The sequence below is a fragment of the Mytilus trossulus genome, unplaced genomic scaffold (genome assembly GCF_036588685.1).
Source record: "Mytilus trossulus isolate FHL-02 unplaced genomic scaffold, PNRI_Mtr1.1.1.hap1 h1tg000244l__unscaffolded, whole genome shotgun sequence".
NCBI classification, from domain to species: Eukaryota; Metazoa; Mollusca; class Bivalvia; order Mytilida; family Mytilidae; genus Mytilus; species Mytilus trossulus.
The window spans coordinates 1,936,580-1,956,147 of NW_026963317.1; the positions used below are offsets into that span (position 1 = coordinate 1,936,580).

Sequence of the window (19,568 nt, forward strand, 5' to 3'; positions counted from 1 at the left end):
AGTTTTAGTCTGTATATTATATTGCATGTGCTGACCTAATCAGTAGAGTTAATTTCCTCATTAATATGGTCCAAGTTATGCTCAATTTCCGAATACGTCAATGCATCGTTTTGACAGTTTTATTTTCAAACTTATCACAAGCTTACCTAAAGAATATTTAGGTCATGACTATTTTGTATAAGTCAACTGTTGGAAGCAAATATTTCATAATTGTACTGAGCTAATATTGATTGAAATGAATTATGAGCAATTACAAATCTTAACTCCATCGAGATTGTCAAACTTTTTATCGATATTACGACCCCAATACGCTTCATTCGGTTATATATATTGTTACAGATGAAGAGTTTCTATATTGATAAAATACATAACTTAAGAGATTTGCACGTTAAACCTAGCTACTAAATCAATCATTTTATTTCCGACGATGATCTTTTACATATGAAGGATAGTTTTTAGAAGATCAGTACATTTGTTATCTTCCTTTTAAAAAAAAATCTTAGTACAGGTAATGGTTAAGGGATCACCCGCGATCATCCCGTTATTGGTGGCGTTCTTGTTGCTCTTGTACCCCTATTTGTGACATTTTTGTGTCTACGGAGTCAAAAAGTGGTAGGTCAATGACAATTGGTATGCATTTGTATAAGAATTGGCATATCTCATTTCCATAGACATAGTTTGGTTACCCCCGTTAGTCATGGTCTATTGACTTAGTAAATTTTCTAAGTTATCATGTATAAGTTTGTGATTAGGTCAGTCCAATGGGAACCACTAGTGGAAGGCCAATGTTAATAGGTATTCAGTTATATAAGCATTGGCATATCTCATTTCTATGGAGATATTACTCGATTTATTTCACTTGACTGGGCGGAGTTTAACCGGTTTGCTCATAATAAACCAGTCCATCTATAGATAGGTGTATTAGGATAAACTCATCAATGAAGTGTCCAATGATTATTTTGTAAATTCCTTTGATGACACTGATAGATTATTAAAAATCAGTAATAATTATAACGGCATTCATCCTTACCACACACATCTTCAAATAGACTGTCCATATGCAAATTAAAACCTAGCTCCGCCCGATCAGTTGAAATAACATTGGTAATAAATTGGTTCCACGCCCTTAGTCATGGTCTATTGACTTGGTTAATTTTTCTAAGTTATCATGTATTAGTCTGTGATTAGGTCAGTTCAATGGGAACCATAAGTGGTAGGCCAATGTTAATTGGTTTTCAGTTGTTTAAACATTTGAACATGTTATTTCTACGGAGAATATTTGGCCTCGCCCCTCAGTAACAGTCTTATGACTTTTAAACTTATCTTAGTTTACATTGTCTTTGTTTGTGATTAGATCAGTTTAAGTTGAACTGCAAAAATTAAGCCATTGATATTTGGTATGCAAATTTATTGGCATTTGCAAGTTATGTTTTCATGGAGATTATATAGCCCCACCCCCTCTTTATGGTTCATTGACTTTTAAACTTTTACAGGTTTACAAGTTAATGTTTGTATTTAGAAGTTGGAACGACTTGTGAGTCAATGGTATTTGGCATGCAGTTGTATTAGCATTGGCACATCTCATTTACATGGAGATTGTTTAGCCATGTAACTCACAGTCATGGTTTATTGACTTTTAATATTTGCAAAACTTGTGCAGGATATTTAAAAAAAAATACTATTTTGATTTCAACATTTGCATAATCAAAATTACAAAATGGCGAGACATGTCTCTGTTATAACCGTTTATTACATATTGTGTTTGTTTTGTTCATATAAAAACCTGGATTAATCCACCATTTTCTACAGTCATAAAATAATGCCTTTACAAAATCAGGAATATCACAGTTGTTATCCATTCGTTTGATGTGTTTGAGCTTTTGATTTTGCCATTTGAATAGGGACTTTCCGTTTTGAATTTCCTCCGATTTTACTTTTAATTTATCCTTCTGAACGTTGTCTCGATTGACTACCTATTGATTCAGACCTAACTATTTTGTCTTATTTTTTTACAATATTATTAGTTAAATATAATCGAGAATGGAAGTGGGGAATGTGTCAAAGAGACAACAACCCGACCAAATAAAAACACAACAGCAGAAGGTCACCAACAGGTCTTCAATGTAGCGAGAAATTCCCGGACCCGGAGGCGTCCTTCAGCTGGCCCCTAAACAAATATATACTAGTTCAGTGATAATGAACGCCATACTAATTTCCAAATTGTACACAAGAAACTAAAATTAAAATAATACAAGACTAACAAAGGCCAGAGGCTCCTGACTTGGGACAGGCACAAACATGCGGCGGGGTTAAACATGTTTGTGAGATCTCAACCCTCACCCTATACCTCTAACCAATGAAGAAAATTAAACGCATAACAATAGTTAAATGCCAATCAAAACAGTCGGAATACAGGTTACCCACATTTCTCTGAATTAAGGACAAAAAATGAAATGGAAAGGGTTTTTTTCTTTCTATTTTTTTAGAAAAAGTCGAGGGTTGCAGATAACAAGATATAGACAAAACAAACTAATCAAGTGCAATTTACATTTAAAAAAAGAAGTGTAGAAATATTATGATTTGTTTAATGACAAATAAGTAACTTTATGGAACAAAATAAAACAAATTTATTTCTGTATAACACAATAGATAATGCTTAAATATAACAACGCTATACGAAACTGAATAAAAAAATATCACAAAAAATAATGTATTACCGTAAGTGTGTGTTAGATAATAATTCATTGAGTAAATTGTTATGTGAATATATAATTCAACATATTTTTTAGTGTAAAATCGGAAGTTCTCCGACGTAGCACAAGAAATGAAATATGTAGATCGCTTATAAAAAGTCTTTTATCATTGATATGATAATAATTATAAATTAAGTGTTGCACGATGGATTTTATTCTTAAGGAGTGTGCAAACTGTGTTTGGATAAAACGTTTGGAGTTTTATGTCATGTATGTATGAAACTTTAGTGAATAGTTTATATCTTTTGACGTGACCTCCGTTTCGTTTTTGATAAATCTTATTCATTACAAAAGGGGAATTTTCCAGTGTTCAGTAAATTAACTCTAAAACGCTTTGAACAATTTTCCTGATCCTTTGATGTATTGTGTTTATCTATTGACATAAGCTCCCCTCCAATTTTTATAAATTTCAGATTTTATATTTACTATTTATGGAGTTTTATTCATAAAAAGGGGTGATATTCAGGTTTTCTGAAAATATCCTTAAAGTTCTTTGAGCAGTTTACCTAAACGTTGGTCTCTGATTTGTTTCTATAAAGATAACATTCCTTGATTGTACAAAAAAATATTCTGGTATAAAACTGGGAAGATATTGAACTTTATTGTTTGAAAATGCGAGGGGTGCATCATGCGCTCATGGCGCAGCTGTTTATTCTTTTAATCGAAAACCTTTAACGTTTTCCTAAAAAAAAATAGAACTTCATTTTGTACTACACTAAATATAATTTTAGAAGTATTCTTAAATACGACTGCAAGAAAATCTGGGGTATACGTCAATTAGACAGAAAGCCAAGAAGAGAGAAAAAAAACCTAGAATACAGTTATGGTTTAGCATACTAGTAGTCTTCAAAGGTTCACAAGTTCTATCGCAAGAATTGTTTTCGAGTGAATATATAAAAATTGTCGAGGTGCCACATTCGCCAATTTCGTTACACGCCAAATAATTGTTGAATCAATTGATATTTGCGGATGCAAGAGCACTATTATACATCGCCACAATTCCAAATGGGAGTATACAACCAAATAGAAAAAAATAAAAACAGTAATGACATATTTATGCACATACATTCTTATGACAATTTTTATTTACACAGATGAAAAATGTATTTAAGGGCTAATATGGTAGCACAAATCACATGATTTTAATACAACAGAATAATTTATTTATTTGTAATCATAACAAATAAAGAAAATACATTACTAAATATGAAATATATAGATGCGTTGAAACATGTGTAGTATATGTAATTGTAAGTGAATCTGATGCAGATAATAACCAGTTGTCTTTAATCCTGTCAATTCGTAAACTTCAACGATTGTGATGCTACCACAACAATATTGACAATAAACAATTTTGTCATACTTTTAATAAAAAAATCAACATAAATCTTTAAAATTATTTGTTGGATAAGTTGCACACATATACGCGTATGTATGAAAAACTGTCTACCTTATTTTAATAATAATCGATCCAAATTTGTTACCAGGAGATGATTTTTCACATTTAGCAAGTTTAGTGTTTTTTCTAATAAGTTTAGTTAGATAAAAAGTAAACGGATAATAATAGATGTTGCTTCTAAGTCGACAGGAATAATAATATGATGCGAGCACCCTCAAAGATGGTTCCTTAATTTCTTTTTTTCCGACTATCAAACTAACATTTAGGTTTTTACAATAGTTATCCTGTATCCTAGTGGGCGCAGAGGTCGTGTGAACACCTTTGAAAAAAAATATTTTCGCATAAAATCAGACAAGAATTGCCTTACATCTTTTATTTTTGGTTAATAAAACCCAATCTAACCCTTAGATCCTGGATCCGCCCATTTGTATGCATAAATAGTGGTAAATTTTAGAATTTTGTAATTAACTGGAAAACATTGGTACTATTTATATCAAATTGTTTTCTAATATCTTAAGAAATATTCGGATACTCATATGCTGTTCAAGTTTTAAATCTATGCAGAGGTTTTTAATAATACGACCACCGGTAAGCTACTGTCGCCCTTATTAATTCTTTATTTGATTTTTTAGAATGATGATGTTTTGATACGATGATTTTGTTCTATAAATATAGATCAAGTAAAAATGATTTCTATATATGATATTTATACATGCTGCCTTTTTATAATTGGATGGAACATATTTTGTATTGATAAAATAAAATTATTGAGCATATTAATGAAAATTTAATTGGAATTTATAACAATTGATTTATTTTTTTTGAATTTTTGTTGTTGTATACGCATACGTTGAAGAGGAGTTACAATTTATTAATGAGTGAATGATACACCTATGAACTTTATTTCGACCATTAATATAGAGTCCCACACCATCAGTCCAGCAAATCTGATCTGTTTGAAGTTGTTAAAATATGAAATGAAAGTTAGAATTTATTAAATCAGGATTTTTTTAAAAGTGGAACGTCAAATTCTTCTTAAAACTATAATATGCCAAGGTTTATGTAAAAAAAAACAAAAAAAACAATATTTTAACCAATCATTAATAATTAGAGAGGGCAATTCATCAAAATTAAAAGGAAACTTTAAATTAAATCTTTTAACTTTACAATAGTTCTTTTTGTGTAAAGAAGAATAAGAAACGTTAAAAAATGTTTTTTTTTATAATTATGTCTCCATTGTATTGTTAAGACATTAGGAACAAAACATATGTTTTGAGAAATTACTTAAATGAGGCCACTAGATGAAAAATCTTTAATTTGTTAACACAGGTCACCATCAAAATAAATAATTTTATACTCTTTTGATTAAAATAAGAAAATTGTGTACAGCGTTTAATAAATAACGTCCGTCACAAAGACTATGAACAAGAAAATCAAAATCCTAGGTACATCTGAAATAAGTTGTAAAAAGAAGTTCTAAAATTAAATTGGATGTATAATAACAGTTGATTTTATTAAAATGTAAAAAGTTACAATCTATTTTATCAAATGTTATAAGTGTTTTGTATTCAATTTTATCATTAAACACCAAATAAGTTCCTTGATATTCTCTTCTATTGATTAAAAAACATAAAAACGTTGCATGGTCATGCATTGGGGGATGAAATTCATACCAATCATGAAAACGTGATTCTACCACAACATTAATGGATAAAATGACAACCATATTGTTGTTTATATTTTTAGCAAGCAGCAATAAGACCTCTATAGCATTCTCCTAAAGAAAAACGTTCAGATACTCTAAATATAGCATAGCTGCAATTTAATAACAACAGACATCATTCTTATTGTCATTATTTTTAACATTAACAGTCTTACAATTCAGAAGTCTTATGACAATTTTTTTCATGTTTCATCGAAATACTTTCTTTATTTGGAAAAAAGCACACGTTCACTATATAAAAGTGGCAATTAAGGACACGATTTTCTTGGGTATGAATATTATTTCTCAACAAATACCCACAAGTAATACAGTAATTTGTTCGGTTGGTAATAGTGCAGGTATTGTCAAATACAAAATTCAGTCAATAATCTCATGTTTAATGGTAAAAAGAAATAGTTCAATTCCATTTTTTTTAAAGGATAACAAATAAATTGTCGATTGGGATGTTAAATTCATTTACGATAAGTTTTAAAACTAAATCAGGATCACAATGCAAGAATGTTTAGGAAAAAGGTGATAAAATGAAATACATTTGTAATTATAGAAAGTAAAATGCATGCCTTGTGCATGTCATTCATGCCTAGTTAATGTCTACCAAATATCAGAGGTACATCAATGAATTCATAGTATTAAGTGTACCAACATTACTTCAAGACCTTAATACATGTATACAGAGTACTAAACTAAACCATAACTTCGCTTTCCATATCAACGCCCACTGTCTTTGAAATTTCAAATAGCTCCTTTTGTCTTTCCGCCGCTTTTGCTCTAGATTTTGAAAGTTCTATGTTGATGTCCTTGACCTTTGTTTTTGGAGGAGTCACTGTTGATGATTCGTTAATGGAATCGGACTTTGATATGATTTGCATGGGACTTTTTTCTATTTTATCTAACTCCTTTTCTAACTTCGTTTTCTTTTGTTCAGCACCTTTATTAGTTTCTGAGAATAATGGATTCTTATATCGTCTTAAATTTTCTTCGTTTTCGTTGTTTGTTCTTTGTTCAATATACCCAGCATGTGCTTTTGATCTCTCAAATCGTCTCTTTTGTCGTACATGAAACACAACTAATAGAGCAATTATCACAATACCAAGAAGTCCAATCGCTGAACAAATAACTGGAATGAGGTAAACGGATTCTGAAAGATAAAATGTATATACATCTTGATTACAAATATTATATGTTAGTTAACACAGGGTTATTATTGTTTGAATTTTTAACAGTTTAAAAATGTTTAAATGTGAAAACAAAATTTACGATGTGATGTCCATGCACATTAATCGTTATCGTAAAATAACTCCTATCTGGTTCGCCAAAATTATTGAAAGCCAAAAATATAAAACTCTTGAAAGCATTCAACTAATTAGTGCCTTGTCAAAACTACCAAAATTGTTTACGTTTATTTTTGTCTTACGGTTTAAGTCCCAAAACATAATCTTGCGAATGGGTCATAAGTATATAATACTTCATTTAAATCATCCTAATACCCACAAGTAAAATTAGTATGGTTGGGAAGGAATTGTGGTCATTTCAGACAATGAGCTAACAGCTGAATGTATATCAAAAAGGGAAAAAAATAAGTATTAATAATTTAATTCCCTTACATAAATGACTTTAGTCGTATTTGAACAATTTGTTGACGCTCCTCCACTTCCTTATCGATTGACCTTTCAAGTATTTTGAACTGAGTGTCACTGAGTAGTCTAATGTAGACAAAAACACGCAAATGACATACCTAGATACAAGCTGGGTTGGTTGCTTTGGTATGTTTTATCTATATTATACTTCATTCTTCCCTTTTCTGTAAATTTAAATACTTATCATAGATACTAGTACCAGGATTAAATTTGTACGCCAGACGCACTTTTCGCCATCAAAAGACTCATCAGTGGCACTCGAATAAAAAAAAAAATACAAGTCGAAGAGCATTGAGGATCCAAAATTCTGAAAAAAGTGTTGTCAAATACAGCTAATGTAATCAATTCTGAGGTAAAAAGTATTTAGTTTTATTTTTAAACTTTTAAACTTTCAAAGTTTATAAACAGATAATTCATAATTATGACCATAACAATTAAAGAGTCCATGAACTCAACAGAAACACGTATCCTTCGCATTTGTTTATATAATATTCTAATTAATAGTTTATTATACCCATAGTAAGTGTGTTATCAGACACTGTCATCAACACTTCTACTTCTACTACCGCTGCCAGAGCACTACTTCCTGTCTGCTTATGACTAATGACTTGTGTTATGTTGTCGATAGCTGTTTTAAGCGTGGCATCTATCTGATTGTTTGACTTGGTTGCTTCCACTGACTGAAATATTGTAGAAGCAGAAATGAGCTTTACATATATACAGGGCTCTCAAACAGGTGTAAATGATGTAAATTTCTGTTTTTTATTATGGCAAAACTATGGGTCCAGGAATTGGTTTTTTTTGTAATTAATTGTTTTATATTAAGTTTTATCCGAGACTTTTACTGCTTCAATACTAAATAGGGCTCGTTTTTTATACGACCCCAACATTTTTTTTCTTCAAAAGTTTCAACTCCACAAAAGGAAGGTTGGGATTGATTTTGGGAATGATGGTCCCAACCGTGTAGGAATAAGGGCCAACAAGTGACCCATAACAAGCATTTGTCTAGTTTCAGGATAATTACTTGTGCACAAGTATTTTAATTGCTCTGAAATTATACTGCAATGTTTTAAACCACAAGAAGAATGTTGCGATTCATTTTAGGGAATTTGAGTCTAAGTTTAGGAATTAAGGGCCAAAAAGGGTAAAAAACAAGCATTTTTCTATTATCCATACAATAACTTGTATGTATTTGTATGGATCTCTCTGAAATTGTACCATATGACAAAGGGGAGGCTGGGATTAACTTCTGGTTAATTCCCCAAAATATGTGCGAATAAGGGACAAAAAAAAAGGCCAAAAAGAAGCATGTTTCTAGTTTCCAAACAATCATGACAATAATTTGTATTTAAGTGTATGGATCTCTCTGAAATTGTACTACAAGGTTCAATACTACAAAAGTTGAGTTTAAGGGTTATTGCTCCAAGAGAGGTTTCAAAAAGTTGGGGGAATTTTTTGTTTACCTTTTTTTTAAGGGATTCCTTTTTTTTCAAAATTTTTCAAATTCCGAAATTTGAAAAGTTCAATAAGAAATCTTCGATTGCACAATTGTGCAATATATTTGTTAGATCTTTGACCACATTAATGTTGTGACATAAACCTATATTATGTCAAAAATATTATCACAACCAAAATTCAGATAGTATCAAGCTTGAATATTGTTACCAAATTTGCCACAACTGTTCAGGGTTCGAACACTGGGGTCGTTTAAAGCTGCGCCCTGCGGAACACCTGGTTTACATCGAAGCAGGTCGTTTACGGGTAGGTGGTTGCTTGCATCCTTGTTTTTTTTAGCATGTGCTAAATTTATGTTTGGTTAGAATTTAGTACTAAGCACTTTTTTTTGTATTGATAAATATTTAATAAAACTAGTAAAGGTAAGAAAAACAAATCAAAGACAATGTTATTATTCCTCTTCTCCAACTTAATTCATAGTCCATAAACTTTATGATATTTTGATTTCGAGCTCAACGCCATAATTACAAAGAACACAGTGTGTGAATAGCCCTGATTGTGATGCGTACAACTATAGCAAGAACATTTTAACCGAAATATATGCTCAAGATAAAACCGATGTGAAAAACTTACCAATAATATATCTACAGCGTTCAGACGCACTTTATGTAAATTACAGACAACATATACATGTTGGTCATTAGACAATGTCTTAAGTACAGGTAACCTTCGAATTGTATTACAAATTGTTTCAACAGATACTCCCTACAATACAAATACATGTATTTTAAAATTACACAGTTGGAATTTCGACATCTCTCCTTGATCAAATATGTGAGGAGAAAAAATTAAGTTTAATTAACCAATTCGAATGTTACCAAAAGTATATGATTTGAATAAGATAACGTTCATTTAATCAATTTTCACAGATTTTCACTTATCTTCAATTATTTTTTAAGGAACTTTTTACCCTTAGTTTAAACATATTTATTTATAGTGGATTGGGAAACAAGTTTTGCAACTTATATTAATCCCTTTCCACTTTGCGGGTGCGAGTGCTGCCTTGTAGCGGCATTAGCCTACTCTTTTTCGAAATCTACAAGGGTGTCTTTAACGTGCAAGAGATGTGACTCTCTCTTAACACAGGCCAGCCATTTATCGTCCTCGTCCGACGGACTATCATCGTTTCCTCAAGACCATACTCGCAAATGGTGTCAAGGGAGAGCCGAAAATTGAGTTCCTGAAATTTTCATCCCAAACGGGAATCGAACCAGGAACCTTTGGGTTAGTAGTCCGATGCACTAACCACTACACCACGGCTCTATAACTTTTTACCCTTCCTGAGCTGAGATTGTCAGAATTAATTTGTCATTAGTCGGGCAGGCATTAGTTCCCGTCCCTGAGCTTACCCTTTTTATGGATTTGTAATGCGAAATATTTATTTCTATGTAGCAACTTATCTCATCCCTTTAATAGGATTCGTATTGCGGAAGATTTACTCCTATGCAGTATCTTACTGTTATTTGCCTCTGCATCGGTTTTTTTCGTGCATTGTGGTGCCTCGTTCTAATTAAAAACAAGATTGACGTCTCACTCAGTATAGTCTCTCCTTTACCGCCTTAAATATTGTACAATGAACAAAGGGAATATTAAAGTGGGATAATTTTGTATACAAAAATTGCACAGAACAGAATATGAAATGTTTTTGAATTAAACTTACCGCTGGCGTTTTTGATTTGTCAAATATCAAAGAAATCTTGGCACAATTATTAGATAGTTGAGGACTGTTCGCTTCACAATTTGAATCCACATGATAAGGAATGGTGTCTTTGTTTTCCCTGAGGTCTTCACAATGACCCCAAGGAATACACGGAGGAGTAAAACATATTTTATCTGTCTGTATAACACAGGTCTGACCTTCAGAACATTCTAAAACATTTCCTACGTATCTCGAATTATTGAGACAATTCGATGGTCCACACCAAATCTGAAACACAATAATGATAACGCGTTAGCCTCAAACTTCACATCATTATTCAAAACTGTAAAACAAGGACAATTGATTAAATAAAAATTGATTGACCATGGACTAGTTTATCAGCTCTTTACATGTATACGATCATTTTTATTTAAAAACGTTTTGTCTTCCTGTTATATCGATCGTAAATGTCAGGAATAGGGCATTTGTTATCGAACATTTCGTTTCTATTTCATTTTGCTTTCCCCTTTGTTGCGCTTCAGTGTTCCTATTGTTCCTTTGTTTTCCACTTATAATTGATGTGTTTCCCTCTGTTTTAGTTTGTTACTCTGACATGTTTTTTCGCAATCAATTTATGACTTTTGAACACCAGTATACTACTGTTGTCTTTTTTTCTTCTTATTTTTGATAATGTTAATCCTCTGTTCAAAACATAAGCATTTGGTGGAACTGACGATTTTGCCTGTTTTACTTAATTCGTATTGAATTTATATGATTTTAATAAGAAAAAAACTGTGCAAATGTCAACATTTGTTGTGGAAATATGACACTCAAAAGGAAAGACATAATTGCTTAATCAAAAGACCGTTCTATGACATATAGTAGCTTACATCCACGTCCTTTGGGCTTTTTTAGGTAATTGGCAATCATACCACATGTCAATATTTTATATATGTAAATTATATCCAATAAATAATTACAAGACTACAATTTTGGCATAATGTTGATATCTTACATTAAGGATGATCTAGGCTATGGCAACATTTATAACAATTATGTTGTATGAAAAATCAAGCAAATAAATCTAAGCGACAAAATATTAAAGTTTTGCTATTACCTGGCTACAAGTAACTAGACCATTTTCGCAGCTACAAGAATTACATTCATGCTCCCATTTTGATTTATCAGGATATGTGCGTCTATTGAACAGACAAGACAATGGTGAGGGCATTTTTCCCGCCACCTCCGCACATAATGTTCCTGTCCTACCAGGTGGACATATACATTTAAAAGATCCAATACCATCAACACATGTACTGCCAAATGTACATGGATCTGATATACACTCATTTATATCTATAAAAAAAAATGAGAAAAACTTGTGGCATGTGTTTTCTCGAGGTATTGAAAGAATTACGATGACATATAAAAGAAAATTTCATATCATGATAAAATTCATTTTCGTCGAATAATCTGATTAGGTTCCCGAGAAGAAGTAGTTGTTTCTATTTGTTGTTTTCACTGGCAATGCAAGCATATGCTTCTGAAAAAGTACATTCTCTCATTCATTTATTCCTGCTATATATGTTTGTTGAGGCACAATACGGTATATTGTCATATCTGTTAGATAGTAAAGGACAATAATTCATTGGATAAAAGTAGTTGCCGTTTATACAAGTAATGTAACCTTCATAGTAATATTAAAGAAGTATTAAAGTTGCTGAATGGGGCTCGCGGGTATAATTTTTTTTAAAGGATATATAGGATTTTGATATATTTTTCTATAGATAAACCTTATGCAATACTAGTACTTAGTAGAAAACAAAATAAAAAGTATTAAATTTTTACTGATTTTTTGGAGCATCCTTAAACGGTGAAACAGTTTGAAACAATGTCATTTTATATTCATAGACTCTTCTCAAGAAATCATACACTGGTTTATCTTTCATTAATGTTAACTTGACGGTAAATAACGGATAATATGGAGAAACAAAATGATGTGCAGATACAAGAAAAGAGGGGCGAAGAACAGTCAAACTCCGAGATCGAAAATAAATTGACGACGGTGTTTCATGAGTGCAAATAAGACAACTCTCCATCCAAGTCACAATTTGTGAAAGTGAACTACCGGTAGATATATATTTACACATTGCAAGAGTAACCGCTATGCATGTGCCACTGTATAGCATAAAGCCTTGACCACTACGCAGTAATTGAATTCATCCCCGGTTTTTTGGTTGGGTTAAAGTTGATCAACCAAACAAACAATGACACTATTTAACAGCGATATAATAATATTACCTTTATTCATAAAACATTTGTACATTCTTTCAGAAATATTGGCTCTGTATACATAGTGGTCATTATTATTTAGCTTGTGTCTAACTTAAATTACCATTTAATTTGAAATGTGTCTCAGATGAGGATTGCCCTGAATAGCACATTTGAAATAAAATTACTTGTATTTAATATAGCTGGTGGAATTCAGAGCAAAGAGTCTTAACACTTACTGACTCTACAGTCTGGTCCGGCAAAGCCATTTGCACACTCACAAATATACCAATTTTCTCCGTCAATACATCGGCCACCATTATAGCTTCAAATGTACAAATTAGAAATTAGCAAACAATAATAAAATAACCAAAACTTTAAATATAACTATGAGTGACATACAAATTACCATTTATTCAGTACTTTGAAAATCAGCATATGTTAACGTGTGATTTGAGACAAAACTGTGGTACTGGCTTGATGCATTAAACGCATCAGTAATATATGCATGTGGTTCCAAAATTCGCCGTTGATGAATCAGCCTATTACTTAACTTTATTACTGGTTACACTGCACACAGAAATGACTAAATAGATAATCCAGTATGTGCAGAATTTATGTAAGTACGAAGGAATACATTTGGCAATCGCATATTGTAGTAGTTTTCTGTAACAAACTAGTTTGAAGGTTAAAGATTTTTATCAACTAAAAAATTTTTTGAAGATTTTACTTGGTTTTGTTGTTTTTTGTTGTTGCAAATTTTGTGGAAAATGTAACATAACATTGTAACTAAGGAATCTAGAAACTCACCATGGAAACGGATTGCAATCGTTAATGTTGATTTCACACATAGATCCTTCGAATCCTTCCTTACATAAGCAAGTAAAAGTATCTCCACTGTTCACACATGTTCCATGGTTTCTACATGGTGAATTATCACATGCATTGATTGATCCTACATGTTGAAAAAAACACGTGTTTCAAACTGGACAATATTAATTAAAACAAAACTTATAATTCTTCTAATCTCTATTTCAAAATTGTGTTCATGGTTAAGATAATGGATCCATTGATAGCAACTTTTATAACGAACTATATATATTAGTTTTCTTTTTCAAAATAACTAAATATATTTCTAAAGGATTTATTGCTTTTTAGAAGAATTTGTAAATTAATAACAATCAAAATGTAGATATTCCTTAATTTCGTAAAGTATATGCATCAATATATTCCTATTAAAGGAATGAATAAATATGTATCAACGAAGAAAACATTTATCATTGCAAACCGCGTTCAAAAATTCAGCACTTGAAAATAATAAAGGAGAAGTAGCTTACGAATTTGACAAGTGCTTCCTTCATAATTATCTGGACACTGGCAGGTAAAAGTTGTTTCCAAGTCAATACATTTTCCTTTGTTAAGACATGTGGAATTATCACAATGTGAGTCCCCTGTAAGTGAACAAACAAAAAATAAAAAAAATAAGAAAATGATGAAAAGACAAACAAGTCCATCAAATACCATACAGAACATCACACACTGGGCAACATGAACCCCAACAAAACAAATACACAACGGGACAGATCGTACATGAGTTGGAAGGAAAGAAGATCCATAGACATATTATTCATTTAGCAATCTTATAAATAATGACAAAATTTTGTAAAAAACCCAACCTTATACATGTATCAACACGCTGCTTATTGGTTGCACTTTGTAAATACAGCTGTTTCATAAACCACGCCTCTTTTGGGAAGATATGTATTATTCTTAGAAAATTCATTTTGTTTAAGTACTGGTTCCCAGTTAGAATCTCTGTGTTTAGTCTCATAGAGACATCACTTTGAAATGTCACCAGTATAGAAAACCATGGTAGCGCCTAAAATTTTATTCTTAGGAGGTCCAAAAGGTAAGTAAGGTTAGTATAGAATATTAGTATAAGTTTAAACTCTTAGAAGTTCAGGGCATATAAATGTTGAAAATATACCGTACAGCCCTATATTTTGACCTTTGCATATCAAATCTCCGTTCTGGGATATATTTTTTTCACAAAACTTCAAATACCCACTGTAATATATGATTACAATTATAATCCTGTTATTTTTGATAACTATTTACACCACTGGGTCAAAGCCACTGCTGGTTGACCTTTCGTCCCCGAGGGTATCACCAGCCCAGAAGTCAACATTTCGGTGTTGACATCAATATAAATGATGTGGTCATTTTTATAAATTTCCTGTTTACAAAACTTTGAAATTTTCGTAAAACTAAGGATTTTCTTATCCCAGGCATAGATTACCTTAGCCGTATTTGGCACAACTTTATGGAATTTTGGATCCTCAATGTTCTTCAACTTTGTACTTGTTTGGCTTTATAATTATTTTGTTATCAACGTCACTGATGAGTCTTGTGAAGACGAAACGCGCGTATGGCGTGCTAAATTATAATCCTGGTATTGTTTCTAAAATAAATATGCTTGCATTTCGTGAAACTGAAAGATACACTTTTCCCTGCATCATCAAGACGATATATATCGCTTGCATTTCTTTTGTAGCTTCGTTACTAAAATTGACCAAAATACTTACTCAGGGCACATGTCTTCCCTTTCCAATTGTTTGAACATTGGCAAATGAAGTCAGCTACCAGATCCAAGCACGATCCTCTATTTCTACATGGATTAGGATAACAGTCGTTTTTATCTGTTGAATAAATGTCAGAAATAATACAATGAAAACAAAACATCATTATGATGCAAAATCGTTTTCTCTAAAAACCGTATAATTTCGCGAGCGATTTTGTTTGTTTTTTTCACGACTTTCGCGAAAAGAAAAATCGTCGCAAATATTTGTTTTATATTTTATGTACTGTTGTTTGTCTGTTTGTCTGTTGGTCTGTAATTGTTTTTGCCATGACGAGTTCAGTTTATTTTCTCCCTACGAGGTTGAATGTCCTTTGGATTCTTTCGCCTCTCCTTAATTACACGTATTTAGCAAACTTCAAGAATAATATCCAGGTGCCACTTCAATAAAGCCAGTATCGATGCACTTACAACTGGGATGGTTATCAAAAAATCATGGTCAACAATACAAACAAGGAATGATGTTTATTGAAGGTCAAAGATAAAAACAGACGTAGAAGTGTGTGGACTAGACGCCAATTGTTACTTCATGCTTAAGTTTAAATACAATTACATCACATAAATTGTAATAATAAAACACACAATAAGAATGTTCCAAATGAACAAAACCGTTATCGATGCACTTGCTACTGGGATGGTAGTATTATGCAGTAGACAGACAATCTTATAAGAAGTTCAACGACATATTTCAGGGACAAAAAGAGTCAATGTATTCAATACAGTCAATCATTGATAAAAAAAAAAAGCAATGTTGATTTAATAAATATTGAAATAAACCAAGTAAAAAAAGTAGTTATATTGAAGAAAATATTCTGTTTATTCATAGATATAGGTGGATGTGGTATGAGTGTCAATGAGACAACTCTCCATTCAAGTAAAACAAACATGTGAGAGCTCTCTCACAGACAAACAACCCACAACTGAAAAAAGAAAAAACAGCACGGGGACACACTCGACTGCATCCACACAGCACGAAAAACAACCCCTGAAGTAAATAGATATAGGAAGATGTGGTATGAGTGCTTATGTCATATACAAATATTTTTTGTATCCGCGTCTTTTAAGCTGTTTAGTCATCAACGAAAGTGTTATTACTAGGTTATATACCGTATAGCGGGTTATTTTCGCTGGGTGTAATTTTTGGCTGCTTTCGTGGATAGAACTCAATCGCCAAAATAAATTCCGTTAATTTAAAAGTGCATTTGCAAAGGTCTTCATAAAAGTTTTAAATGCGCCAAAATAATAACCGCCAAAATATTTCGTATATCTTATTCAATGAAAATCGGGAAAGTCGAGTTATGATTATCCGTACCATTTTTCTTAACGTTCCTTTTGAAATATCGTTTGTAGTACTAATAAAAATAATATTCATAACACAAATACGTTTCATCCTGAGTATTCTATGTGTTATAACTAAGTCTTAGGTTGATCTATAATTGCAAAACGTGATTTAGCAGAACCAGGATAGTTTGTTCCTTCCAAGAGGTTGTTTTCTTGTGCAAGACTTGTAACAAAACTTAGAAACAGACTTTGACCTGCAGTTTTGGGTTTTATCATATTTCTGAACAAGAACAAACTCAACCTAAGTCAATGGATAGTTCTAAAAAAAATTAAAACATGTATTACTTACTGTTGTTACACAGTAGGCCTTCGTATCCCTCTTTACATATACATTGAAATGAGTTTACCATATCTACACAAGTGCCAGAATTCTGACAGGGATTACTGAGACAGTCGTTGATATCTGAAAATGAGATAAATATTGGTGATACAACTATAGAAAATTACACTATTTTGCTTGAGAAATGCAAAGCATAACAAACTAATAATAAAAATAACTACCTCCATATTTCTTATAAATAAAGTGATCGATTGACAATACATGTGGAATCTTTTTAAAAGATGGCTTTTATCCGTTACATCGATAGATAAAAAATGTTGTAATAGTTCGACTTTTTTTTCTAAAAACACATATTATAATTTCTGTGGTAATCTTTATCAACCCTAATTTTCTATTTTTTCTCCCCAAAAAAAACTGCTGGACTTTTTTATTTGGGGGGGGGACAAAAAATAGGAATGTATAAAGAAGTTCAGAAGTATTTGTTTTACAAAATTTCGACCTCTGCATCTCTAGCAGTACCACGTGCACGGAAACAAAATTTGTCGTATGGCTTGTATCAAAATGTATTTAGTTACATCAATGATTACAAAACATAAGCAAACATTATCGGTCGCTATGAATAAGCTCATGAAGTTTCTGGGCATACAGATACCTTCTGCTGTTGTTTTTTCAATGGTCGGGTTGTTGTCTCTTTGACACATTCCCCATTTCAATTCTCAATTTTAGATAAGTATATCATTTGTAGTCAGTACCACTTAAACAAATATACTTTAAACAATAATAATGTGAATCAAGATTATAACAAGTTTGAATAAAAACAAAAAAAAGTTAAGTAATCGCTTTTGAGTTCAAAAGTCTACTTGTAAATTTTGCAAAAAGCTTCGGGTTTTATTTTCAGAATAATTGATATTTATAAAGCAAGATATATAATAGTATATTCTAATAAAAGAATAACGCGTTAAGTGACATATTTTGTATTTACTTTCATGGCAATATGCTCCAGTAAATCCTGTATCACAAACACAGCTGTACTGGCCGCCAGGTCTACTTATACAGATCCCGTGCTTTCCACAAACATTTGATGAGATCAGTTGCACTCCTCCTATGGAATTGTTATTTGGTAAAGCTATTGTACAGCTGTCAATCACTACAACAACAAAAATGTTTTTTTCTTTTAAATTAAAGTTGGTAAATATTTGAAGTTAAAAGAAAATAAACACTTCTTGTACACAGTAAAGTGTCTTTTTATTATGCAAGCGATTTTTGTATTTTTATAAGATACTTCAATCATCATCCGGACTAACCAAATATGTCGACTAAAAAATACTATCAAAGAAACCAGGCGTAAAACTGGTACGCCAGATATGCTAGTATTTTGTGTACATCAAACTCTTTGAAATGTGAGTGTCACAGACGACCATGGATATGTTAAAATTGTAGTGGTCACACTACTGTTCTCTTTTCCTCATTCCTGTTATCACAAAAAAAAAACTAAAACAAAAAATTAACACTGCAGTGTTTTGTAGACTGTTGAGATTTTTTGGCCGTGATTTTGTCAGTATCTTTTTGACTTTTGTGTTTAGATTTTCCTTGTGTATTGCCTGCCTCCTTTTTACAGGACAGTAGTGTTTTATACCTTGACATGTATCTGAGTCACATGTTGTTTTGATTTCATCACAAAATCTCCCTTTCCTGTCTTTAGTACAATGACAGTAAAAGTCATCTTGAACGTTAAAACAACTAGCACCATTTCTGCACGGATTGGGAAAGCATGGGTCAATGTCAATCTGAATTAAAAACAAAATTAGATGAAACACATTTAGATGCTTGTTGTCTTCAAACATTATGAAGTTTTAAAATTCATAACTAGCAACTCACAGTGGTTTTGTGTTGACATAATTAACATTGATATGGTCATAATTGAAAATTAACTGTTTACAAAACTTTGAATTTTTTAAATACTAAGGTTTTTCGAACTTAGGAATTAATTTCCTAGTTGTATTTTTCAGAATTTTTAAGAATATTTGGACTTAAATGCTCTCCACCTTCATACACTATTTTACATTTTCAACATTCTTTTATTCGAGCGTCACTGACAAGTTTTTTGTAGACGAAACACACGTCTTGCGCAAATACAAAACTTCAATCCTGGTATATATGAAGAGTGTATTAGTAGATTTATTTTCCGACTAGAAATGATCCAACTCAATAACTGATATGAATTTAAAGCTGATGAAGATTATTCAAGAACTTGGCGACGCGTGCACTTGAACCCATCTGGTTCTTAAGTATTTATGTATACCTGTGCCAATGCTGAATAAGTTAAAACTACTATTGCCGTTGACCGTTCACGATTGTGTGGTGTTCAGTTT

The 19,568-nt window shown here is 31.7% G+C and overlaps 1 protein-coding gene across 1 annotated transcript in view; it reads right to left on the reverse strand.

Annotated features, from left to right (window-relative positions):
- Positions 1–6,518: 6,518 nt before the first annotated feature.
- Positions 6,519–19,568, reverse strand: part of LOC134701389 (protein jagged-1-like) — a 48,865-nt gene continuing 35,815 nt past the window's right edge. Inside the window, exons 11-22 of the mRNA XM_063562540.1 lie at positions 18,833–18,983; positions 18,179–18,343; positions 17,206–17,319; positions 15,523–15,636; positions 14,275–14,388; positions 13,748–13,892; positions 13,177–13,262; positions 11,784–12,022; positions 10,688–10,954; positions 9,601–9,732; positions 8,027–8,192; positions 6,519–7,013 (exon numbers count right to left, since the gene is read on the reverse strand). Coding sequence (XP_063418610.1) covers positions 6,559–7,013; positions 8,027–8,192; positions 9,601–9,732; positions 10,688–10,954; positions 11,784–12,022; positions 13,177–13,262; positions 13,748–13,892; positions 14,275–14,388; positions 15,523–15,636; positions 17,206–17,319; positions 18,179–18,343; positions 18,833–18,983 — 2,148 coding nt within the window. The 3' untranslated portion in view covers positions 6,519–6,558. The remainder of the gene's footprint in view (positions 7,014–8,026; positions 8,193–9,600; positions 9,733–10,687; positions 10,955–11,783; positions 12,023–13,176; positions 13,263–13,747; positions 13,893–14,274; positions 14,389–15,522; positions 15,637–17,205; positions 17,320–18,178; positions 18,344–18,832; positions 18,984–19,568) is intronic.